Source organism: Panthera uncia (genome assembly GCF_023721935.1).
Source record: "Panthera uncia isolate 11264 chromosome C1 unlocalized genomic scaffold, Puncia_PCG_1.0 HiC_scaffold_4, whole genome shotgun sequence".
Lineage (NCBI taxonomy): Eukaryota > Metazoa > Chordata > Mammalia > Carnivora > Felidae > Panthera > Panthera uncia.
The window spans coordinates 20,639,894-20,665,450 of NW_026057585.1; the positions used below are offsets into that span (position 1 = coordinate 20,639,894).

The window sequence follows — 25,557 nt, forward strand, 5'->3', positions numbered from 1 at the left end:
TTTCAACTGCCTACAGTGACCAGGAAGTAATCTAAATGAGGAAACAGACTAGGTATAAGATAACAGCGAGTGATGAAAAGCACATTCTGTTGTAAAGGCGCTTAATTATATTTTAATTAGATTTTGAATCTGTTGAATGTTTTGAAAGCCAAACAAAAACATATCTGGGCTGAATTTGGACAAATTTACTAGGGTTCAATTTTGCAATCCTCATTGTTCAGCTTTCAAAACATTCACCAGATTCAAAATCAATATTTACCAAGTGCCCACTAGAAAGAAGAGACATATAATTAGAGTGACAAAATGCTTATTAAATGTTATTGTTGACACAGCAAATACTTGTGCAAAAAGTTGTCTCGTTATGCATGAGGTTTCAGTAACCTAATTAAAACCAGACACAAATTAGAGACCAAATCTACAGCCTTGACTTACTCTATTATATAAGAAAGAAAAACACACTTCAGGTAGAAAAAATACTCTATTTCCATACTTTAATACTGAAATCAGCTATCATACATATCCATCAACTCTTGTATTTCATTGTCTTTATCTCAGGAGATAGTCAAAGTGAGATTAATTAGATGAAGCATTCTCAGCAAATCTATAACACTCTGTACTTCATCTCCAAATTTAAGTCAGGTCCTTTAATAAGTTACTGCTTATCCACTGCTGTGTAATATTTATGAAATGAATTAGTGCAATATATCATTGAGGTATTATTTAAAAGGCAAATACCCTATAGATATGGATTTGTCATCCCAATTCCTTGGCACTCAATAATATAAGTGTCTTTAGAGGCATCGTCTTCATCTTCTGATTTCTTCACAGAGAATTTAGCCTGAAACCAGAGAAGCATTTAGTATATAAGTAATATAAAGAGAGATAGAAAGCTCTTAAGTCCAACATAAATAGGCAAGTAGTTAATATCAAACTCATTTTATTGAGGAAGCAAGAGGCATAAAGATCAAATGACTCATGAGAAATTCAATAACCTAAATATATTTTGCTCCAGAAGCATGACTCTTGTTTAAAAGTAATATATACTTGTGGAGTTCTGTCAGAATGTATAGCCTAGGCCCTGCTCCGTATCCACTGAATCAAAATCCCCAGGATATTTGCAGCTAGGTAAATACCATTTTCAAAATCCCAATTGTTAACTAGAACACCCCTTTACTACCTACTTCCTATATTTTTTCTAAAACATGGCATTGAAGCATTTATACTTCTCTGATCTTGTCAAGATCAAGTTTCTAAATCCCCTCAAATTTTTCTTGTCAATTTAATTCCCTAAATATGCTATTCAAAAAAATCTAGTTCAAAGAAGGAAGGTGGGGGGATGCCCTTCATCTTTATTGGCCTTAACATGGTATTTTTCACTTGTTAACTAATTGAAGTTTGGCTTTGAAATATTTGGTTTCTATCACTGCATTCTGGAAACATGATTTTTTTTTAAAGCTACTGCATTCATTCTGATAAAACAATTAAAATCAAAACAATTGAGTAGGTTGAATTTGTAGCAAATGGATTTCAAATGCGCCTAAGACTTTAGGATTCTATGAAACACAATTTGAAAACCATCATTCTGGGGCCTACTGCATAGTAATATTCACAAATTATTCCAGTTTCAGGATTATGTGACAGTATACTGTATATAGTAGACGCTGAAAATTACTGTTGAATGAATAAGCACTGAATTCTGAGGTACATAGCCAATTGTGTAATTATATATATGTATACATTTCAAATTGTAAGCATTGTGTAAATATGAAACACAGGAACACTCAAGGAAATCATTTCTAGCCTATATATAAATATACTGAAACTACAAAAATTTAAAGTTACAAGGAGTCTTAATGGACTATGCACCAGTCTCTGATTTTACAGATGAATTATCTGCACTGAGGCACAGAAAGAAAAAGCAGCTTGCCCCAAGTCACTCAGTAAGATACCACAAAGCAGAACAAGAAACCAGAGCTATAAATTTCAATTCACAGCACTCTCCACTATGTATTCACTTCAAATAACATGTCAGTGTCCACTATATGCAAAGTACTATAAAAAGTGAGGACTATATGAATGCAACTTAGTCCCTGCCATCAAGGACATCATAGTTTACAAAGAAAAAATGATAATACAGCATAAATGGAATAATAAAAAGTACAGTTAACTATCTCTTGACATGAAATATAATTTACCTTCAATTCCTATTATCCTTTTCCTACAACTGAATCAAAATCTATCTGTGCTTTCTAATAACAAGAAAAAAGTTGTATGTTATTAAAAATCATACAAATAAACGGTTAGAAGCAGGGCAACTCCCAACTTTGTGCTTGCTACCCTTCTATAATAGCTATTTTTTTAATAATGTGCATTATTTTTATAATTTTTAAAACTACTTAAGGTCAGCACCTTCCTTCATAAAATTCTGAGTTATAAATTATAGATCACTTTATGAAATTACATTATAAAGACTAGAGCAAAACAGGAACATGCAATTACTGAAAAAGGCAATAAATGAAGCTATATGCAGTAAATGCAAAAAAAAAAAAAAAAATGAAAAGAGAAACACTTTTAAGAGGAAAATACCTAAATGTCAACAGTGGTTGTTGGCAAAAGGGACTATAGGTAGGTTTTCTTCCCCTTATTTTCCAAATTTGCTATAAGGAAATTACATTAGTTTCAGATAAAACATACAAATTTAGTCATTTTTTTTAAATTAAGAATCCTGCAGAAAAGGTATTAATATGAGCTTATATACTAATAAACCCCGTTTCACTAAAAAATTATAAATCTACTCTTATAAAAGTTTAGGGGACTGGTGTTAAAATTTCAGCAAATATTCTATTCTACCGTAGAATCAAAAGAAAATGAAACATGTAAAATTTCATATAAATATTTAAGTTTCTGGCCAACCATGAATTCCTTATGATTTGATTTCATAGTTCTCATGGAAGTATTTTTACTCTATAAGGCAGCAATACACATGCGCTTTGCCGTGTGCTTTCCCAGGTCTGTTCACAGCCCAGCTCTGCCACTAACAAACTATGTGGGCTTGAGCAGTTAATTTAATCCCTTTACCGCACTTTACTCACATGCAAAATGGGAATAAAAATAAACAGCAACCTAACATGGTTATGCAGAGCTGGGGCGCCTAGGTGGCTCAGTGGGTTGAGCATTCAGCTCTTGATTTAGGCTAGGGTTATGATCTCATGGTTAGTGTGTTCAAGCCCTTCATTGGGCTCTGTGCTGGTGGTGCGGAGCCTGCTTGGGATTCTGTCTCCCTCTCTCTCTGCCCCTCTCCCATTTGCACGTACACATGCTCTCGCTCTCTCTCTCTCTCAAAATAAATAAACTTTAAAAAATAAAACAGTTATGCAGAGGAAGATGATTCAGGGCAACTGCTGACTCAGCTCAGTGTCTGCCACACAAGATGTACTAAGTGAGGAATAGCAAGTATCCTGTTTATTACAATCTGAACCAAAACTGGCTATGATAAAAATCAATTACTCTTTCTAAAGGAATACTCACCTTTGCTAGTTGTTCAGCAAAATGTATAGCCGTTTGTGTATGGAGTGTAACTGGTCCTGTTTTTATTCTGGAAACTCCACAGGCTAATGCCATGAAAATGATCAGCTATTAAAAAAAGAACAAAGAAGAAAATTTTCACATATTTACTAATATTTGGAGTTAAAATTCTACTGCTTACCATATGAAAATACTACTAGAAATCAAAATAGCTCTAAAGCATTTCTTTAGGTTTCCAGAAGTCCTAAGAAGATGACAGAAAACCTCTGTCACCCACAGTCTGTGTTGTGGTACAGAAATGCTCAGTAGCAGTTGTCAATACAGACTTTCTAAAATTTGTGTTTAAGAATAAAACAGAGAGTTAAAAGTTAATATATCAGACCAACTGTCTCTACAAGGTGGAATATATAATATGACAAGCTTCTTCCATTGTCTAAAATTACAACTTTTTTTTAAGTTTATTTATTTGAGAGAGAGAGAGAGCACGAGCATGCACGTGAGGGGGAGGGGAGGAGGCGAGGGAGAGAGAGAATCCCAAGGAGGCCCTGCTGCTGAAATCAAGAGTCGGACACTTAACCGACTGAGCCACCCAGCGGCCCCTAAAATTACATTTTAGTGGGTAAACAAATACACTAATACAGAATTCCTTAGAGTATAGAGTACACTTGGGCAAGAAAGGAGAGACCAGAAATAAGGGAAATAAGAAACTAGTTAAGGAGAGGTACCTAGGTGGTCCAGTCAGTTAAGCATCCATCTTCGGCTCAGGTCATGATTTCATGGTTCATGAGTTTGAGCCCTGCATTGGGCTCTCTGCTGTCAGCACAGAGTCTGCCTCAGATCCTCTCCCCCTTCTCTCTCTGCCCCTGTTCTCTCTCTCTCTCTCTCAAAAAAAAAAAAAAAAAGAAAAAAGAAACATAAAAATAAAAACAAAAACTAGTTAAGGGGCACCTGGATGGCTCAGTTGGTGAAGCATGAGACTCTTGATCTGGGGTTGTAAGCTTGAGCTGCACACTGAGTGTAGTTACTTAAAAAATAAAATCTTAAAAAAAAAAAAACAAACCAACAACAAAGGAAAGAAACCAGTTAAGAAATCCTAAAGAATACATTTCTAAATGCAGATTGATGGTTTGAGATTAAGGAGAGAAAAGTATGGTAGAGAAAAAGAAAATCTATCAAGACAGGGGACCATAAAAAGATCTTACTTGGAAATATTCACCAGCATTTCTCCATATGAATAAATGCATTAAGTTTAAGAGGTCTATGACACATCCAAGTGGAGATGCTGACAGGCACAAGGGATAGAGTTAAGGAGCAAGGCCTGAACTAGGTGATATAAATTTGGGAGTTGTCTGTGCACAGGTGGGACATAAGCTATGAGACTGGACAAAACAACTGAGCCAGTGAATACAGATGAAGGAAAGAGGCATGAGCCTGAGCCTAGGGATTCTCTAAAACTTAGAAGTTGAGAAGATGAAAACAGCAGTAACAAACTACCAAAAGACTAGAATACGTGGTCAGGGAGATGAAAAGAAAACAGTTGCTTCAGAAACCAAGTGAGCAAAGAATTTAGAGAAGGAAAGAATGACCAACTGTACCAAATGCCATGGCCAGGTCAAGATGAAAACTGAAATCTGAGGAATATAAATTCCAGAAAAATATTTAAAAACTGATTGAACTAGGACATGCCAATCAGTCTCTCAAAGTCAGTGATATTGCAACAAGGATTTCAGGAGTAGATTCCTTAGTGCCCCTTACTCATTTAGCCCATCCCCCCTCCCACAATCCCTCCAAGTAACCCTCTGTTTGTTCCCCATATTTAAGAGTCTCTTATGTTTTTGTCCCCCTCCCTGTTTTTATATTATTTTTGCTTCCCTTCCCTTATGTTCATCTGTTTTGTCTCTTAAAGTCCTCATATGAGTGAAGTCATATGATTTTTGTCTTTCTCTGACTAATTTCACTTAGCATAATACCCTCCAGTTCCATCCACGTAGTTGCAAATGGCAGGATTTCACTCTTTTTGGTTGCTGAGTAATACTCCACTGTATATATATGTGTGTGTGTGTGTGTGTGTGTGTGTGTGTATTACATCTTCTTTATCCATTCATCCATCGATGGACATTTGGGCTCCTTCCATACTTCAGCTATTGTTGACAGTGTTGCTATAAACATTGGGGTGCGTGTGTCCCTTCGAAACAGCACACCTGTATCCCGTGGATAAATGCCTAGTAGTGCAATTGCTGGGTCGTAGAGTAGTTCTATTTTTATTTTTTTGAGGAACCTCCATACTGTGCAGAGTGGCTGCACCAGCTTGCATTCCCAAGTGATAAAATTTATATTCAGTCTGGGGCACCTGGCTGGCTCAGCTGGAGAAGCATGAGACGCCTGATCTCAGGGTCAAGAGTTCAAGCCCCACATGAGGTGTAGTAATTACTTAAACAAATTTTTAAAACTCAATAAATAAATAAATAAAATAAAATGTATATTCAATCTAATTATCCAATACTCAAATCTAATAGATTCAAAGGTTTTATCCTAAAAGCATTGTTACCTGGTCTTGCAGATACTCATCCACAGCACCACCATGTCTAAGATTTGCTAACAGCATTTCAGCAGCTTCAATTCCAACCTTGTCTGCATTTACACCTACAAAAGACACAATGTAAAAACACACAACAAAGCATATCAATTACTAAGAATCAAAGAGTTGAATTAATATATCTCAGTTAGTACTGGTATAACTTTTTTTAGGCGCCTACTCTGAACTCACCCAACCAACTCACCCAGGATTTTTAAATATATTTAATCTTCTGAGAGCTTAGCACATGCAAATGGTTTATATTTTTAAATGAACCTAGTGGAGGAAAAACCAGGCTGTATTTGGCCCTATTTTAAAAGTATTAATTATGGGGGCACCTGGGTGGCTCTGTCAGTTGAGTCAGTTGAGTTCAGTCGGTTGAAATCGACTTCAGCTCATGGGTTCGAGCCCCACGTTAGGCTCTGTGCTGCCAGCTCAGAGCCTGGAGCCTGCTTTGGATTATGTGTCTCCCTCTTTCTCTGCCCCTCCCCTGTTCATATTCTGTCTCTCTCTCTCTCAAAAATAAATAAAAACATTAAAAACATTTTTTTCATTAAAAAAAAGCTATAATCCTATAACGCTATGCCTGTCAAAATTTGAAATTTGCAATTTATACATGTTATAATTAGTCTGTAAGCAATCCATTAGAATTAAAGGGTATTTTTTAGAAGTCAGAGAATTATGTTTCATGTAAGGAAAAGCTGATAAAAATTCTCATATCAACTATTGTAAAATTTTATTCCTTTAAGATTTAAATAGGCATTACCTTATTTTGAAAATAATACAGAATACTTATCCCCACACCCCACTCCCTGCTTCTCCACACATGCCCCAAATCTTCATACAATGCTGAATACAAAATAAGTGTGTCAGAAGCAGTGGAATGTCAAATGATGTTTTTAAAGTATTTACTTTAAACTAAAAGAAGCCCCGGCTACAAATAAAAATGTCTTTCAAGGACATGTGGCTAATTTTTGTTCCTATTTTATATTTGGAAATTCATTTGATTATATGTATACCTTGGTAAGATTTCCCAGAAAAGTGGAATTTTCAAAATTTTAACTGTTTCTCATTACAGCAGTCATTGTAATATAATAAATTAACTATCTTTACAACATCAATCAGTCAAGTACATGACTGAATGAAGTAGCTTGGAACATGTGGTGTGAATCTCAACTTCTTGGGTAAACTAGGTTGCTTCTTCCAAATGGAAATGGAAATGGAGATGTAATACCTAAGTTGTAAAACTTGTTAAAGAAATTAGAGATAATACTTACAAAGCATATAATACCATGACTGGTTCAAAATAAGCTATTAATAATAACAGTTAATACTGAGTACCTACTATGTGTGTCCCATACTAAGTAACAGGAACTGTTTCCTTTGCTAAGACAACATAAAAATACACTTCTATATTAGAGAACCAGAGGATAAGTAGGTACTAAATTCTACAGTATAAGCTAGGACTTGAGAGACTCTCCAGGCTAATTCTCTCACTCAATAGATAAGTAAAGTAAGATCAAAATAGTTTTAGTGGCTGAAATAGTGACAAACATGACTCATCAGTTACAGGTTACTGCTTCTACCACAGATGACGTCATGGACAACTAGCCAATGTTACTTCTGGTAATAACTCTTAGATGTTAGGATTCAGGGTCTGATAATTTTCTAGTTAATTTAAATACGAAATGAAAGGGGATAACGGAAGCTGACATTCTCTCTGATATCCTTAATATATATACTATCTAGACTAAGAGACAAGACCCCAAGCTGCTTTTACATTTGCTAATCCCATCTCATTTGACATCTGTGCCTGACAGGAAACAAGGGAGAGCACCAGCAGAAGCCAATCAGAGCAAGTATATTGCTCTATCATCTATTCCCTCCTACCATTATAATTCTAAAAATAAATACTGTGCATTCTGAAACTGTGTTGTCCAAAGACAACTTCAAAGTAAAAGTGGTCTCAAATGACAAAGTAAGAAAAGTGTTGTTGGAATATGAGCGATTTTTTCAGGGCTGGTCAGCAAAGTTAATTCTAAGTATTGCTAATAACAAAGTAATGATTGATTTACAATCTCAGTGCGATATACCTAAAACTATCATCTACCCTGGCAAACTAACTCTACCTCCTATGTCGCAAGTTGAAATGTTTCTAGGTACCCAAGGTAGAAATCTAGAAGGTCATTCTTCACATTGCCTTCCTCACTTCCCATATCCAACTGGCCACATCTATTCCCCCTCCTAATATTCTTGCATCAGTACTCACCTCTCTAGCCCCAATCACTGAATCCCTTTGTATAGGCCCTCGTCATTTCTGACCTAAACAGCTGCAACAGTCTTGTCTTCCTGCCTCCAATATGGTTTTCCTGTAATCAACCACATAGCTATCAGAATTACCTTTCCAAAGATCTGATATTACATTCCTCCTTAAAGTCTTTAATGCTTTCAGGGTGCCTGGGTAGCTCAGTCAGTTAAACACCCAATTCTTGCTTTTGGCTCAGGCCATGATCTCACGGTTTGTGGGTTCAAGCCCCATGTCAGGCTCTGTGCTGACAGTGCAAAGACTACTTGGGATTCTCTCTCTCTCTCTCTCTCTCTCTGCCCCTCCCTTGCTTGCCCCCTCTCTCTCTCTGAATATAAACTTAAAAAAAATTTTTTTTTAATCTTTAGGTTTTCATGACGAAACCCAAATTCCTTGATATGACCTGTCAACAAAGTCCTTCAAAATCTGGCCTCTGTCAACCTCTCTAACTTCATCTCCAGTTCCCTGCTCCAGACCCTACACTCATCATACATAGTTGTAGTTGCACAAACACAGAACACTCGTTTTTGTCAGCACTGTCCTTTGTCCTTCCTCCTTAGCTCACTTTTTCATCTGGATAATTTCTACTTATCTACAGAACATACTAGAGGATTGTTGAATGCAAGAAGCCAGATTTGGGGTCAACCAGCCCCCACAGGAGTATTAGCTGTTCTTCCCCTGTGTTCCTATGATGCCCTGGGAATACCATGGTCTGTCTCCTCTACCAGACTAAGCCAGGAAACAGGACAGTGGCTCAGATATCTATGACCCTAGCATACAGTACTTGGCACATCTTGGTGCCCAATGAACTCATATTCCACCCAATGTCTGCCAAGCACTTATTACTTACATGGACTCCCAGTCTCTGCTTTATATTTGGCATTATCTTTGCTTCCTCAAGTCCCCATAGATCCTGTATGCAGTAGCTCACTATCCACACTGATTCTTCACTGTCCCTAACAAGTAATTAGTGTACTCTAGATACGTATTTTTGATCACTACTTCCCAAACTTCATTGTACTTCAGAAATATGCAGTGAGCTTGTTAAAATATATCCTTGGGCCCAACTTCCAGAGATTCTAATTTGATAGGTATGGAATAACTCCCAAAATGTGTTTTTCTAACAAACTCTCAGATGATGCTGATATGTTACTTGTCCACCAACCATAGTTTAAATAGCACAGTTTTAAATAGAATTCATTTAAGCCAGGTCAACTGGAGATATTAATTTCATTTATTCTATTATGTTGTTAAGATTTTATACCCAACTAGTATCTACATCTACCAAATGAGCAGAATAAGATTATCTGAAATTTTTTGTATTCAGCAATAATAATGTGGTAAAACAGCACAGCGAGGGTAAGCATCTTTTAAAGATCTACAAAGTAGGAATAAAGCAATCAACTACCACACAAACATCAAGAAGTTCAACTAGAAGTCGCCTCGCCTCGATGGCAAAAGTAACTTCAAATATTAACAGTCAGATGTATACACATCTCTCTTCTTCCAAATATGCTCAATCTTAACTACATTTCCCTTTCACAAAAATACTGTTTTTTGAAATCACCAATGTAATAACTGATGCAGGGAAAAATCATCAGTGGACACTAAAACCACTGGATGAAAGTTGTATAGGAATAAGATAATCAGATGGTATCAAAGTATTATCCCAGATGACTTACTACTTATAAAAAGAGAAAGAATTTACAGCAGACATACCTGGAGGATACTAGTTAACCAAATGATCACAGTCACCTTTACCAATAAAGGACAAACTGACCTTATCACTAACCCTGTTGTGATACAATGGAATGTACATAGCCACCTATGCAATATTCCTACTAAAAATGTTTCATCTGAATATATCTAATCATGAGACAATCAGACAAGTCCAAATTGTGAGAAAATGGCCTGGACTTTTCAAAACGTCAATATCATGAAAGGAGGAAAAAAAGGTGATATTTTCTGTAGTAGAAAAGAAACTAAACAGAAATGATGACCAATTGCTGGGAGTGCTCCAAAAAAAAAAAAAATCCCCCATTGCTCTAAAAAGTATTTTGGAGGCAAGTGACTAGGTTGAATATAAAAGACAAATTCTTTGGGCGTAAAAATGGTATCATGATTAGACAGGTATTGTTCTTTGGACATGCATGACGCAGTATTCAGGGGAGAGATATGGTATCTCCTACTTACACTGAAATAGTTCAGAAACATACACAACTTGTAGCTAACAGCTGACTACTGGTAAACAGTTGACTACTAAGAACAGTGTATGGATGCTAATTAGTCATTCAACTTTCTTATCCGTTTGAAATTTTTCAAAGTATAAAGTTAGGAGAAATACTAAAAATTTAACTGACTCTAAAACAGAACCAGTTAATCATATCCTTTTATACTTGTCATCTATCATGCTATAATGTTCTAATCCTGACAGGTAATTAAAAATTTTTACACTAGCGCTGGGAACTGTGAACCCACTTCATTTATCTGTACCTCGTTTACCAAGCGATGATCCAGCAAACAAACAGCCAGTAGATGTCTCAGCAATAATGCTAAATAGGGAAAAAAAAAAAAAAGGATTACTATCTATGCAATAAATATTCTAAAATTACACACAAATACAACCAGGGGAATAGTGGTTATTAAATATGTAGAATCAGATCTACTTAGTAAACTGCAAAAGTGAAATTCTTCACATAGAGAGCAGGATGATTAGCACTCTCCATCTTCATCAGGGCATTAGTACCCGTCAGCTCATCTGACAAAAGTCACACTAGATTCTAATCCGTTCACAGGTAAGGAATGGCTCTCCTTGAAGTTACATCATTCACACTAAATTATACCATTTCTACTGTACTATAAAGTGTTTTATTATTATCTAAAGTGAAAAGGTCTTCCTACGTGTTTGAATGTAAGTGACCAACTTAACGTAGACTGCTATATCCTTAGGATGTTATATATGAACCACAAAACTAGAACTTTTGATACACAGAAAATAAGGAGGAAGAACACTTCCAAAAGTCATCACTCCCAAGAGAAGCAAGAGAAGAAGAAAGGGAGAAGAACTACAAAAACAACCAGAAAACAATGAACAAAATGGCAATAATTACATACCTATCAATAATTACAGTAGCCAATAGCAACTCAAGTGTCCATCAATAGATGAATGGGCAAAGAAGATGTGATATACACAATGGAATATTAGTCAACCATAAAAAGGAATGAGATCTTGCCATTTGCAACAACATGGATGGACCTAGAGGGTATTATGCTAAGTGAAATAAGTCAGATGAAGAAAGACAAATACCACATGATTTCACTTACATGTGGAATCTACAAAACAAACAAAAAGCACAAAAGACCCATAAATACAGAGACCAAATGGATAGTTGCTAGAGGGGAAGGGGAAGGGAAAGGAGGATGGGCAAAATGGGTGAAGAGAAGCAAGAGATACAGGCTTCCAGTTGCAGAATGAATAAGTCACAGGGATAAAAGCCACAGCAAAGGGAATACGGTCAGTGGTATTGTAATGGCACTACAAGGTGAGAGATGGAAGCTACCTTTGTTGTGAACAAAACATAACATATTGTCAAATCACTACGTTGTATACCTTAAACTAATGTAACATTGTGTGTCAACTATACTTCAATAATAAAAAAAAACTGTATTTCTACAGAAATTTTTGGTTTCATTTTACAGTTTTTAGATAGTAGTATCAAATGCAGAATGTTTAAATCTGCATTTAAAACCTTTAGTAGAAACTCCAAAAAAGAGACTTTCTATCCATAAGAGATACTCTCATACTTCAAAAACTCAATTAAAGCAGTCTTAAATTTGGGGTACAGTCAGTGGAGCATGCGACTCTTGATCGCAGAGTTGTGAGTTCAAACTCCAAGTTCGGTGTAAAGATTACTTGATGAAATCTTTAGGGGCACCTGGGTGGCTCAGTCAGTTAAGTGTCCGACTCTTGATTTCAGCTCAGGTCATGATCTCACAGTATGTGAGATTGAGCCCTGCGTCAGGCTCTGCACTAACAGCACAGAGCCTGCTTGGGATTCTCTCTCCCTTTTTCTTTGTCCCTTCCCCACTTGCACACGTGCATGCGTGCTTACTCTCTCCCTCAAAATAAATAAATTCATGAAAAAATAACTTTAAAAAAAAGCATTTTTATATTAAATCAACAACTTGTAATTAAATAATGTTTTCTTTTAAATTTTTTTTAACATTTATTTATTATTGAGAGACAGAGAGACACAGAGCATGAGCAGGGGAGGGGCCGAGAGATGGAGAGACACAGAATCTGAAGCAGGATCCAGGCTCTGAGCTGTCAGCACAGAGCCTGACACGGGGCTCGAACCCACAAATCGTGAGATCATGACCCGAGCCGAAGTTGGGACACTTAACCAACTGAGCCACCCAGGCACCCCTATAATTTTTTCTAAATAGACCTTTGCCATATCTAATATTTACATGTACATGGATTTCACGTTTGAAGTACAGAAAAACAACTAGAAATATTTCTCTCAGGATCAGCTTCAAAGGCTAACTTCTGATTAGCTTAAACATTTAAGTTCTCTTAAATGTTAAGAGAAATGTTAAGAGCAAAAGGGCTCTTACAATGTAATAAAAGGCAAACCATCCTTAGGAAAAAAAATCCAGAATAAAATAATCATCTTAATTCATCACACTACTGGTTTGGGTAGGAATATCCTTAAAAATGTGCCTTTTTAAAACTGTAAAACTTAAACAAAAGAACTATAAATATTTAATTTAAACAGGATAATTACTTCAGAGCTCTCAATCAGTATCCAGGAAAAAGTACATTGTCTTACATTATCCCATTTCCATTGCCAAAGGCTTGGTCTTTAGGTTCCTGAACAGGCTGGATGTTAACATACAGATCCCTAATCTCCTTTCTGATGCATCTTACAGCTGCCGCAGCCATATCTTTTGCCACCTATTTTGGCAAGACAGAAAAAGAGAAAATAATGATTATTTTGATAGTTGTTTTCAAGCCTTCAAAGACACATACAGTAATGAATACCTCTTACAGGGATTAAGAAAAAGCATGATCTTCAAGTGTAACACGTAAGTTCAGGGGAAAGTTTTAATTAAAAGATTTATTAAAAAATTAAGTGCTCTGAGGCACCTGGGTGGCTTAGTCGGTCAAGCATCTGACTTCAGCTCAGGTCATGATCTCGCGGTTCATGAGTTCAAGCCCCACATCGGGCTTGCTGCTATCAGCTGTCAGAAAAGAGCCCACTTCAGAACCTCTGTCCCCCACTCTCTCTCTGCCCCTCCACTGCTCACATGCTCGCTTGCGCTCTCTCTCTAAAAATAAATAAAACATTAAAAAAATTAAGTGCTTTTGGGGTGCCTGGCCTGTTCAGTTCATAGAGCATGTGACTCTTGATCTCAGGGTTCTAAGTTTTAGCCCCGTGCTGGGTGTAGAAATTACTTAAAAATAAAATCGTAAAAAAAAATATTAAGTACTTTCAATAATTTCAAAATTTAGATGATATAATACTTACCAAGACCCACATACACTTCTAGACAACTTACTTTAAATGGCAAAACACCAGCAACAAAAGCTCTTCCATATATCTTAGTCACAGAGCCACGGTCCGTTAAATTTATTGGGTTCAACTGTTTAACAGGTGACATTCGGACAATCACTTCACCACCCCCTTTTGGGTAGTAGCCCCTACAAAGAGTATGACAAATACTCACATAAACTTATTATATGACAAAAATACAGCTCAACATTTAAAATGAAATAACACATGAATTATATCCAAACATACAACTCGTGTTTGAAATTTCCAAGCAACATTTTAGATCTGTGCTGTCCAATATGGTAGCCACAAACTACATGTGACTATTTAAATTTAAATTAAATTTAAAACTCAGCTTCCCAGTTGCACTAGCCACATTTCAAGTGCTCAACAGTCTTATGTGGCTAGTGGCTACTTTACTGAACAGATAGGGAACATACCCATCAATGAAGAGAAATTCTTTTTGACAGTGCTGTTTTAGAATATAAACTCCTTGATGGCAGGAGTTTGTCTATTTTCTTCCTGCAATATTCCAGTGCCTAAAACAATGTCTGATACATAGGAGGTACTCAATAAAATACGATGAATATTAAGTCAACACAAACAAAATTTTAACTCAAATATTTAGTGTCACTTATTCTATAGAAGAGGATGGGAACATACAGATGAGAGTAACTGCTCCTATTTGCAAGGAGCTCCCTCATCTGGTAGAGAGATGGCTCTACATACAACTTACTGGAACACAAGTCAGGCTGTAAAAAAGACTACAAGAGGGATGCAAATATGAATTCCAACTGAGACACACTCATGAACAATTCACACAAGAAATTACAGGTTAAATTTTGAAAAAATATAGGATTTCCAGTTTTTATGAGAGCAGGGAAGGAAAAACATGAACAAAGACATGAAAGCCCAAGGCACAAAGTAAGTTTAAAGAATAGTAAGCAATCATGTTAGAATACATGGAGGACAGGGGCACCTGGGTGGCTTAGCTGGTTGAGTGTCCAACTCTTGATTTCAGCTCAGGTCATAATCCCAGGGTCATGGGATCAAGCGGTGAGTCAGGCTCATCCTGAGCGTTGGAGCCTGCTTAAGATTTTTTCTCTCTTTCTTTCTGCCCCTACTCCCTCCCCCGACTCATGCTCACTCTCTCTCTCTCTTCCAAAAAAAGAAAAAAGAACACATGGAGAAGGTTGAATGAAGTTAGAAAGGTCAACTGCAACAGGACTGCAGCACACTTAAATGCCACACCAAGAAATCTGGCCTTGTTATTATGTGGCAGAAGGGAAGCCTTGAAGGGAAATAACCTGAAAGCCCAATGTGCTTCTTAGGGAAATAATTCTGATTGCACCGTGGGAAGAATCCCCTTTATGACCCTGCAGTGCCTAGTCCAGTTGTCTGCGCATAGAAAGTATTCAATCTGTGCTGAACATGAACAACACTAGGTATGAAGGTCCCTCAGTGTAGCAATTCCCTTGAAAATATTTCTCTGAAGAAACAAGCAAATACCATATATATCTGCTTTCAAGTCCCCATGCGCCTGCTGCTTACTGTTTTTAAGCCATAAAACATAATTATTTTCTACAGGAAGTAGTGGGTTCCAGAATAATTCTCTAAGGTCTAAGCTTCCCACTATTTTTAGCACAAATAGTGGGTCAAAGGGCTAACAAATAAGTAACTTACCTCATTTTAATATCACAATTAAATTGGAAACCAAATTTTTCCACAATTGGTTTGAAAACCTGGAAAATCAGTTTATTGTTACGTTAACCACAAATATTCACTGATTCAACAAGTATTAAACAGTATTATTAAACAAAAGTGCTCTGCACTGAGCTGACAAGAAGGTATTACAGATAAACACTGATATAAAAATGTGTAGGGTAGTTCTATTTCTCAAATAAAATAACTGACATGTAAATTAAAATTAAAAGTTTAACATTTAATTAATCAAGGTTGTGCAAGTCTATCTAATAAAAAAAATACCAGAACTCACGATCCTTGATCCCAGTGGTTATTTTACTCCACAGGACAGTATTTCCTAACTAACCCTTTGCAATATAATACATAAGAAATTAGGGGATATTGATAAATAGCATTCCATTCTGCTTTCTCAATTTTTTTATACTTTGAAATTTCACTGCATATTCAAGGTTTTATCCTCATTTTTTCCATTTAACATTATAAACAAAAGCCTTTTCCTGACATCATAAAATTCTTCCTAAACAGTATTTGAATAACTGTATGGAATTCTAGCATAATTTACTGAGCCATTCCCCAAGTGTTCACTTGCATAATTATATATATTATATAATGATGATTATAGTATATAATGCTCTGCTCAAATACCTTTAACATTTATCTTTGGCTGCATTCTGTAACATTTAATTAGGGTCATTTCCTTGAAGTGGAATTATTAGGTGAAGAGAGATTAACTTTCATTATACACCCTATCAAATTGAATTCTAAAAGATTATACCATCTATTAAAATGGCAAAAAAATTAAATTAAATATCAAGTTCTGTGAAGACGCAGAATAGTTGAAACTCTTATACAGTGCTGGTGAAAATGCAGAACAATGCAGCCACTTTGGAAGCCAAAACAATTTGGCAGTCTGTCATAAAATTAGATCTATACTTACTATTACCAGCAACACCTCTCCTTGGTGATTACCCAAAAGAAATGAAAACTTATATTCACCGAAAAAACCTGTATGTACAAGTTTATACAGACTTTATTCATATTGCCAGAAACTGGAAACACCCCAAATGTCCTTCAACAGATGAATGGATGAAGAAACTGGGACATCCATATAATAGAATACTACTTCTCTTTTATTGCTAAAACAAGTGACATTGATGAATCTCAAACAAATTATGGTAAGTGGGGGAAAAAAACAGGCTCAAAGGGCTACATACAGTATTACTCCTACATACGGTGCTCTTAAAAAAAGACAAAACCAAGACAGAAGATAGATGAGTAGTTGCCAAGAAGTGGGGCATAGGGACTGATTACAAAGGGGTCTGAGGTAATTTCTTACAGTAATTCTGTATCTTGATTGTGGTGGCTGGTTCACAACCATATGTCAAAAATCACAGAACTTTACACTAAAAAGGTGTATTTTACTATAAATAATTACATCTCGATAAACCTGGAGGAAAAGAAAAATGATACCACTTCTCTCTCCTACTAAGTATGCCAACACTGAGTGTCATCATTTTGAAAATTTATAGTCAAAATATGGTATTTAATTTTTTATAGTTTATCTAATTAACATGGATCTACCTCTTAACAAATTTTTAAATGCAGTATATCCTATTGTTGACTATAGGTACATGTTGTACAGCTCTCTAGAGCTTATTCATCTTGCTTAACTGAAATTTTATGCCTGTTGATTAGTAACTCCCTATTGCCCTCTTCCCTCTACCCTATTCTACTCTTTGATTTTATGAATTTGATTACTTTAGATACCTTATACAAGTGGAATCATGCCAGTATTTGTCTTCATGTGACTGGTTATTTCACTTAGCATAATGTCCTCAAGGTTCATTCATGCTGTCACATATTCTAGAATGTCTTTTTTAAGGATGAATAGCATTCCACTGTATGTATAAGCCACATTTTCTTTATCTATTCATCCATCAACAGACATTTAGGTTGTTTTCTCATCTTAGCTATTATGAATAGTGCAGCAATGAACACGGAAATGCTAATATCTCTTCAAGATCCTGAAGATAATCCCACTCAAAGGTGGGATATCTGGATTATATGGTAGTTTTGTTTTTAATTTTTTGAGGAACCTCCACACTGTCTTCCATAATGTCTGCACCATTTTGCATTCCCATTAATAGTGTGCGAGGGTTCCAATTTCTCCGAATCCTCCTCAATTCTTGTCAAATGCATGTTTAATTTTTGTTTTGAGGTTTTTCTTCCAAAACATAATTCCTGTATTTATAAAATGACTGATTTATATAATAAGTAATGTAATTCACGCAACAATTACACTTGAGGTTTTAAAAGAATTCACTATGAGCACTGTTCCAAGATACAACACAAAATCTAAAGTAAACACGGTCCCTTACCTTCTCCCACAACAGAACTACACACCATAAAGAAATAAACAGGCATACACAGAAACCACTCAGGATATATTTCAATAGAGAATGGAAATTCAGAAGAATACATGAGATCATCTTTAGTTCATCAATAACAACACAAGCCCTTACCATGGCTGTGTAATCAATCTGTGGTGCCATTTCAGCATTAGTTCCACCTTTTAAACGGAGTTCTGATGGAGAAGCAGCAAAGAGAACACAGGGCATTGAGACCTGCATCAAGAGGCACACACTCCTAAGGAGAACGCAAAACAGGCTTCAATGAATTTTCTTTTCAAAGTCTTAAGATCATGGTATTACTACACAGCACCATTCGCTGAGGCACAGACAACTGGGAAGGCAGATATACACCCAAGTCTAAAGTTAAAAAATACCCCATTAAAAAAAAGAGGGGTGCGGTGCACCTGGCTGGCTCAGTCAGTACAGCATGCAACAACTCTTGATCTTGGGGTTATGAGTTTGAGCCCCACGCTGGGTGTAGAACTTACTTTAAAAAAAAAAAAAAACACCACCACCCCAGGAACTGAATGATAAAATCCCAAATCTTTTTTTTTTTTTTTTTTAACGTTTATTTATTTTTGGGACAAAGAGACAGAGCATGAACGGGGGAGGGGCAGAAAGAGAGGGAGACACAGAATCGGAAACAGGCTCCAGGCTCTGAGCCATCAGCCCAGAGCCCGACGCGGGGCTCGAACTCACGGTCCGTGAGATCATGACCTGAGCTGAAGTCGGACGCTTAACCGACTGAGCCACCCAGGCGCCCCTAAAATCCCAAATCTTAAAGAAAGACAGTATTTTAGGAACTGGCCTTGAATGATCCGCAAATCTGGGTTTGAATCAAACATTACTTGTATGATCTTTCTTTAATTTACAAAGTAAAAAAATATATTTTTTTAAATGACACCATTTTTATAACATTTTTAAGATTTTTTTTTAATGTTTTTATTTATTTATTTTTTTGAAGGAGAGAGAGAGACAGAGCATGAGTGGGGGAGGAGCAGAGAGAGAAGGAGACACAGAATTCGAAGCAGGCTCCAGGCTCTAAGCTGTCAGCACAGAGCCTGATGCAGGGCTCGACTCACAAACTGTGAGATCATGACCTGAGCCAAAGTCAGACGCTCAACCGACTGAGCCACCCAGGTGCCCCAATTTTTATAACATTTTCATAAAAGGATTCTTGAAAGTACAATTTATGAAAATGCATTTAATGCAAAGTCTAAAAAACACACCAGAGGAAATAGGGTCAATTAAATTGTAATAACATTCATACAGTGACAGTCACACACACAAAGTCAAGGTCTAGAAATACTTAAATAATTTTATTTGAATCTCTACCATGCACAAGGCATTGTTCCAAATATCAAGTTAAGATACAGATCCTACCATCATGGAGTTTATGATATGATAGGATAACATTTCACAAAGACTGACAGCTGAATATTTTACATGGAAATAAGTTTAAAGGAAATAATCTTTGCTGTAACTCACCTCTGTTTGCTCATTCTAATAAAATAATGTGAGAAGTCATGAGACATAATTATAGAATATATTTTATAAAATGAAACACTTGGTCAGATTTTCTAAATGAGCTGTCACATTCATATATAGCATAGATAGACATAGATGAAGCATAGATTAGACATAGGCTCTAATACAAAAAGACTTAACTTTCTTATAGTAACAATGCATATGTACTGAAATAAACAGTTTCTATAAGTGACAATGCATTTCACTAATTTAGTAAAGATTTACTGACTGCATAATGTGGTAGATATCATAAGAGAAAATGTATACAATATAATCCCTGTTCTTAAGGAGTTAAGCCTAGGAGCAAATGAAAAAACTAGAAAATGTTTAGTTTACAATAAACTGTAAGGTTAAAACTACTAAACTTCTCAGTGTTTATTCCCTCTGAGGAACCCAACATTTAAATGTTCTCCCTACTCCCCTGATAAAATCAGATTCTAAGAATAGTACAGAAAATCTTAATTTTAGGAATAGGAAATTGCAAAAACAAAGGTAGACACTAGAGAAAACACATGGTACTGTAATCACAGTTAAGGATAAAAATGTTAGAAAGTGAAGAAGTAAGATAAGTTTTCTTGCCAGGAAAAAGCTGGTTTTAGTCTCCTTAAACTGAGCTGGATTCACAACTTTAAACTCATCTCTCTTACAGTCTATTAGATTAGAAGTCAAAAGGCCTACATTCTAATTCTAGTTGTGTCTCTGACTCCATCACCTTGGGTAAATCACTTAATACCATTCTCTCATTCACTAAGTGGAGGAAGGATTGGAAATATATGGTTTCTATTTTCCCTCTTGCAGCTTCAAAATTTTACAATTCTATTTTAGTTCATTTTTAGATAGTTGGTTAACTATAATCCCCTTTCCCTTTTTTGTACAGGATAATACCCAAAATAATATGCTGACTATAAAGAAAGATACCTCAAAATTCCTTAATCCCCTTAGAAAGTTCTCATTTGGCAAACCTTGCCTTGGGCCTGGCAGCAGGTCCCTTTTCACAGAGGTCTATTCACAGCATTACTCAAGTATCAATTATCACTAAATATTTTCATAAACTAAAATCATCAAAATCTATTAAAACAGTTTCTGAAACAAACTGGTATCAGGTTTCCATTACTAGTTCCTATTTTATCAAATTTCCTAGTGAATGGATAGGATTTTGGTAAAAAGATATGGTTTACAACAGCAATCAGCCAAATAACTCAGAAAACACAAAAGTGCTCTCTATGTTTTGTCGATAAAAGGAAGAATTCCTGGAAAAGGATAAAGGCTCAATTTAATTGTTAAATATCTATTTTTGCAAAGGGGGAAAAAAACCCAAGATCAAACCTACAAATTTCTAAACAAGGTAGCATAAGTTATCTATTAAAAGACAACAAGGGGTGCCTGGGTGGCTCAGTTGGTTAAGCGTCCAACTTCAGCTCAGGTCCTGATCTCACGGTTCATGGGTTGGAGCCCTGCATTGGGCTCTGTGCTGACAGCTCAGAGCCTGGAGCCAGTTTCAGATTCTGTGTCTCCTCTCTCTATACCCCTCCCCCACTCGCACTCTGTCTCCCTCTGCCTCAAAAATAAATAAACATTAAAAAAAAAAAGACAACAAAAATACTTAGACTAAAAGTAGAATATGACTCATAATTAGCTGTAAGCCAAGAACTAAATATGCTACATATAATGCAAAAACTACTATTACTACAATGGATAAAAACTTAGTCATTTTCAGATATTCAGTTTCTAAATAATAAAAAGAAACAAATATGCTATACTATGCACATAAGAAAATTCTAGGTATAATAACAGCTATCCAAAACTACATAAAGTGTAACCCTGGAAGGTTACTGTTTTCTCCATTTAAAATGTGGGGAAAACGGACGCCTGGGGGGCTCAGTTGGTTAAGCGTCCAACTTCGGCTCAGGTCATGATCTCGTGGTTAGTGAGTTCAAGCCTCACATCAGGCTCTGTGCTGGACAGCTCAGAGCCTGGAGCTTGCTTCGGATTCTGTGTCTCCCTCTCTCTCTGCCCCTCCCCTGCTCGTGCTCTCTCTGTCTCAAAAATAAACATTAAAAAAATATTTTTTAAACGTGGGGAAACGAAAGCTCAAAGGTTAAGCAACTTGTCCAGTAAGTGGTAGTACCTGCATGTGAATCCAGGTCTAGCTCCAAAGCCCATATTTAAATGGAATATAAGTGACACATACCCTGCTGTCTTGGTATCTGCTGTGTGGACTCCACCTTTAATCTTCTCCGGTGTAAACATTATTTCTGTTGAGCCGATTTCTGCCCCCTCCAGTTGCCCATCACACAAATCTCGAATCATTTCCAGTCCAGATAAATGTTGAGGCCTTCAGGTCATAATACTGCATCAAAACGTGTGCATTCAGACTGCCTATATCCCCACATTTTATGACCCATTTATAAAACTGCAATGGCAAGAAAAGAGCAAGGTCTAACCACAACAAGTGCCATTATCTTCAGTGTCAGAGCTTCTTTTGGGTTTTTATGTACCTAGCTAGACTGCCTGCTAGTAGGCATCTTTTAGGGGTCCTTCCAGACCACTTATTTTAGCTAAAACACATATGCTGATACATTGTTGCGAATGAGAAGTGTGCAAAGAGGAAAACTGATAAAACTAAAGCCAATCTCACTTGCATGTCATTCAATAATCTATAGTACCTGTTTCAGGCTGAATTATGTTCTTCCAAAATTCTTCTGTTGAAGCCCTAACCCCTACTGCCTCAGAATGTGAGTGTAGTTGGAGTCAGGGCCTTTAAAGAGATGATTATGTTAAAGAGAGACAATTTGGGGGCTCCTGGCTGGTTCAGATAGTACAGTATGTGACTCTTGATCTCAGGGTTGTAAATTTGAGCCCCATGATGGGTATAGGGATTACTTAAAAATAAAATCTTAAAAAAATTAAAAAGAGGCAGTTAGGGTAAGCCCTAATCTATTCTCTGTGGTATGTTTATAAAAAGAGGAGATTACCACATATAAAGACAGCAGAGGTACACATGCCCATAGGATGCCCACGTGAAGAGGCAGCAAGAGAGAGGCCATCTCCAAGCCAAGGAGAGAAACCTGAAAAGAATCTTCCCAGAAACCAGGAAACCACCCCTGCCACCACCTTGATCTTGGACCTGCAGGCTCCAGAACCATGAGAAAAATAAATTTCTGTTGTTTAGGCCACCAGTCTGGTATTTTGTCGTGGCAGCTCTAGCAAACTAATAAATTCACTGCTGCAAACGACTGCTGTGACTAAGGGAATGAATGTGCACATATATCAATAATTGCCTTTTAATAATTTCAAAATGAAATGTGGATAAAATAACACTCTAAGAGATTGCTGATCTATTACAATGCCCAAAGGAATCAGTTTGGCGTCAACCTGGGTCCCCTTCTAACAGGAGCACATACCTCAAATTTAGCTAGTGGCACGCCTAGCTTCCCAGACGGAAGAAACAAGGTCAAATGTTAAGGTGTTTCCCTGTCCACAACTAATAATTCTGGCTGTATTCATAGCTTCTTAGAGGTCTTAAGGAAAGCTAGAATAACATCTCAGGGCCCTTTCCTGAGCTATGATTCTAAAATACGCAGCAGTAGAGAATACACAGGTTAAAAAGTGGGATTTTCTCTGGCCACGCAGGCTGTTCTGCCCTGATCCATCTTGCCGGCTGCTGCAAGTTCTCCCGGTACTCGGAATGCCCGATGACGCGGGAAAACATTTTAAAAGATAACGCATCAGGAAGCGAGAGAACTCTAGCCATATGGAGAAAACGGCCTATTTTCTCAACTTGCCCCTTGAGGCTTTCCAGATTGCACAGCCCTGGTTATGGCTAACCGTCCAGGCCAGAGCATGCTCCCCCGGGACCCTGAGGCCCGGCTACACATTCCTCAACCTTAGGACGAGGATCTTCCAAGCATCACCACCCGGGCTCCCGATTCCCCAGCCCCAAAGTCCGACCAAACCCCGCACCCCAAGGACTGCAGCCCGCCCCCCAGCCCCTCCGCCCCTTCAGCCCCTCCGCCCTTCCAGCCACACCGCCAGTCCCCTAGCCCTGCGCCCGCCCACCCGCATCCCCCAGTCCCGCGGCTCCGCCCCCCAGCGCCCCCGATTTACCTGAGGCCTGGCGTACTGCGGCCGGCTCGGATCTTCTGCACCCGCAGGGGGAGGCCCAAAAGACAGCTCAGGGCTGTAGACACCCTCAGGATCTGGCCGCCCTGCCAAGGGTGCGAGTGGGAGAGGAGAGCGAGAACATCAGACAAGAACGCTCTCCTTCCCAGCCTGGGTTGCAGCGCCACCGGCCTTGCCTCGGGCCCCGTACTCACCCCTTCCATGATCCCGCCATCCACCTCCACCCGCTGCCCGGCCATTGGGAGCGTACTGGGGCCCGGCCCGCAGCGACAAAGCCTCCGCCCGAGTGGGAGGAAGAAGAGACGCTCGCTCCGGCACCGCAGCTCCGAAACCCCCCGTCCCCGCCGGGGGCCGCGGGGGTCTAGCGGAAGCGCGAAAGCAGCGCCCGCTCTCGGAAAACCGGAGGCAGCGGAAACGAACCCCGGCACTCAGTGTCCAGAACCCGGGATCTCCCTGCCCAGCCGCAGTGCGCGTGCGCGCCACGCCGTGCTTAAAAGAGGCGGTGCCAAGCCCATTCCGTCAAATCCCACGCTCTCCCGAGAAGGGCTGGTGGCCCCGGAGGCACCCTGGGGCGTGGTAGGAAATGTGCGGGTTGAGGACTGGAGCCCCGAATACAGCAAAACATGGAGATTGAAGAAAGCCTACGTTTCAACTCAAACTGGATTCTCCAGCTGTCTCTCAGCCTTTGCAAACATCTGTGCTTATGTCTGTTTTCTCAAGGATGCTGCTGTATCCAGAGCTGGAGACATTTAGAGCTGAAGATGTAAGAAAGGTCTGCATTGCAGGGTCCTTCTCTCTGGTCGGGTTTGCCTCTCTGCAGCCTGTTCTTCGATACCCAGGAGGCTGTGATTACTCACAAGGGGGCGGGTGTGGGTATGTGGGTGTAGCAGTAGTAGTAGTACTAGTAATAATAGTATTCGTTTTCTCTTGTGAAACACGATTAATTCGGGGATAGGTGGAAAAGGGAAGAATCAGAATCAGTAATATAATGACCTAAAAAGCCAGTTATGGTTACTCTTGGCCAAGAGTAAGGGCAAGTTCATGACTCCCGAGAACAGTGCAACTAACACCATTCACCTTAGGCCATGGCAGAAACAATAGTCAGCTTCTTGATCCTGCCTGTGGCTCAATTACAGCAATAACAGAGTATCATATACTATGCAAGCCTCTAGGTAAGCAAAGAGTAAGGCACTTTCAACCATGAACTTATTGGAGGTGTATTTGAGACACTGAGAAGTAATAATTACAATGTCATCCTCAATAATAATATAAATAATATTTAACATATATCAATCTTACAGCTAAGTGGGGAGGACAGAAATTAGAATATGATAAAGCACAGCATAACAGACAACTTTTTTTTAATGTTTTATTTTGAGAGCGAGAGAGTGAGAGTGGGAGAGGCGGAGAGAGAAAGAATCCCAGGTAGGCTTCATGCTGGAAGAGCAGCGCCTGATGTTGGGGCTGGATCTCACCACCGTGAGGTCATGACCTGAGTCAGAATCCAGAGTCAGAGGCTTAACTGACTGAGCCACCCAGGCGCCCCACAGACAACATTTATTGAGCATTTGTTTGGGTGCCACTGCATGCATTCACAACCTGTTGAAGTACTACTATTTTTACCTCTGTTTTCCGGTGCATTTGTTACACAATTTGCTACAAGTCCTCACAATTGTTAACTAGAAGACTGGGTATGAACCTAGTGATCTGATGTAAACACCATTGTCTACTAACCCTAACAAATTGTGTCTACTACTTTTGTGACAGAGAGATTCTGGGGACACATATTCCATGTATTTAACCTAATCTGGGACATTGCAATATGAGGGACTT

General features: G+C 38.0%; 1 protein-coding gene across 2 annotated transcripts; it reads right to left on the minus strand.

Annotated features, from left to right (window-relative positions):
- Positions 1-465: 465 nt before the first annotated feature.
- RTCA (RNA 3'-terminal phosphate cyclase) lies at positions 466-24,181 on the minus strand. Of its 2 annotated transcripts, XM_049616726.1 has the most exons (11): positions 23,919-24,181; positions 23,710-23,810; positions 21,794-21,937; positions 18,187-18,310; positions 15,644-15,702; positions 13,968-14,109; positions 13,238-13,362; positions 10,899-10,957; positions 6,074-6,168; positions 3,529-3,633; positions 466-838 (listed from the first exon to the last, which is right to left on the minus strand). In XM_049616726.1, exons 1-11 carry the CDS (start codon positions 23,961-23,963, stop codon positions 737-739), a joined length of 1,101 nt encoding a protein of 366 aa, XP_049472683.1. In that variant the 5' UTR covers positions 23,964-24,181; the 3' UTR covers positions 466-736. The 2 variants fall into 2 exon arrangements, with proteins under 2 accessions (XP_049472683.1, XP_049472684.1); XM_049616727.1 differs by lacking the exon at positions 23,919-24,181 and having other exon boundaries at positions 21,794-21,952; positions 23,710-23,790.
- Between the last annotated feature and the right edge of the window lie 1,376 nt (positions 24,182-25,557).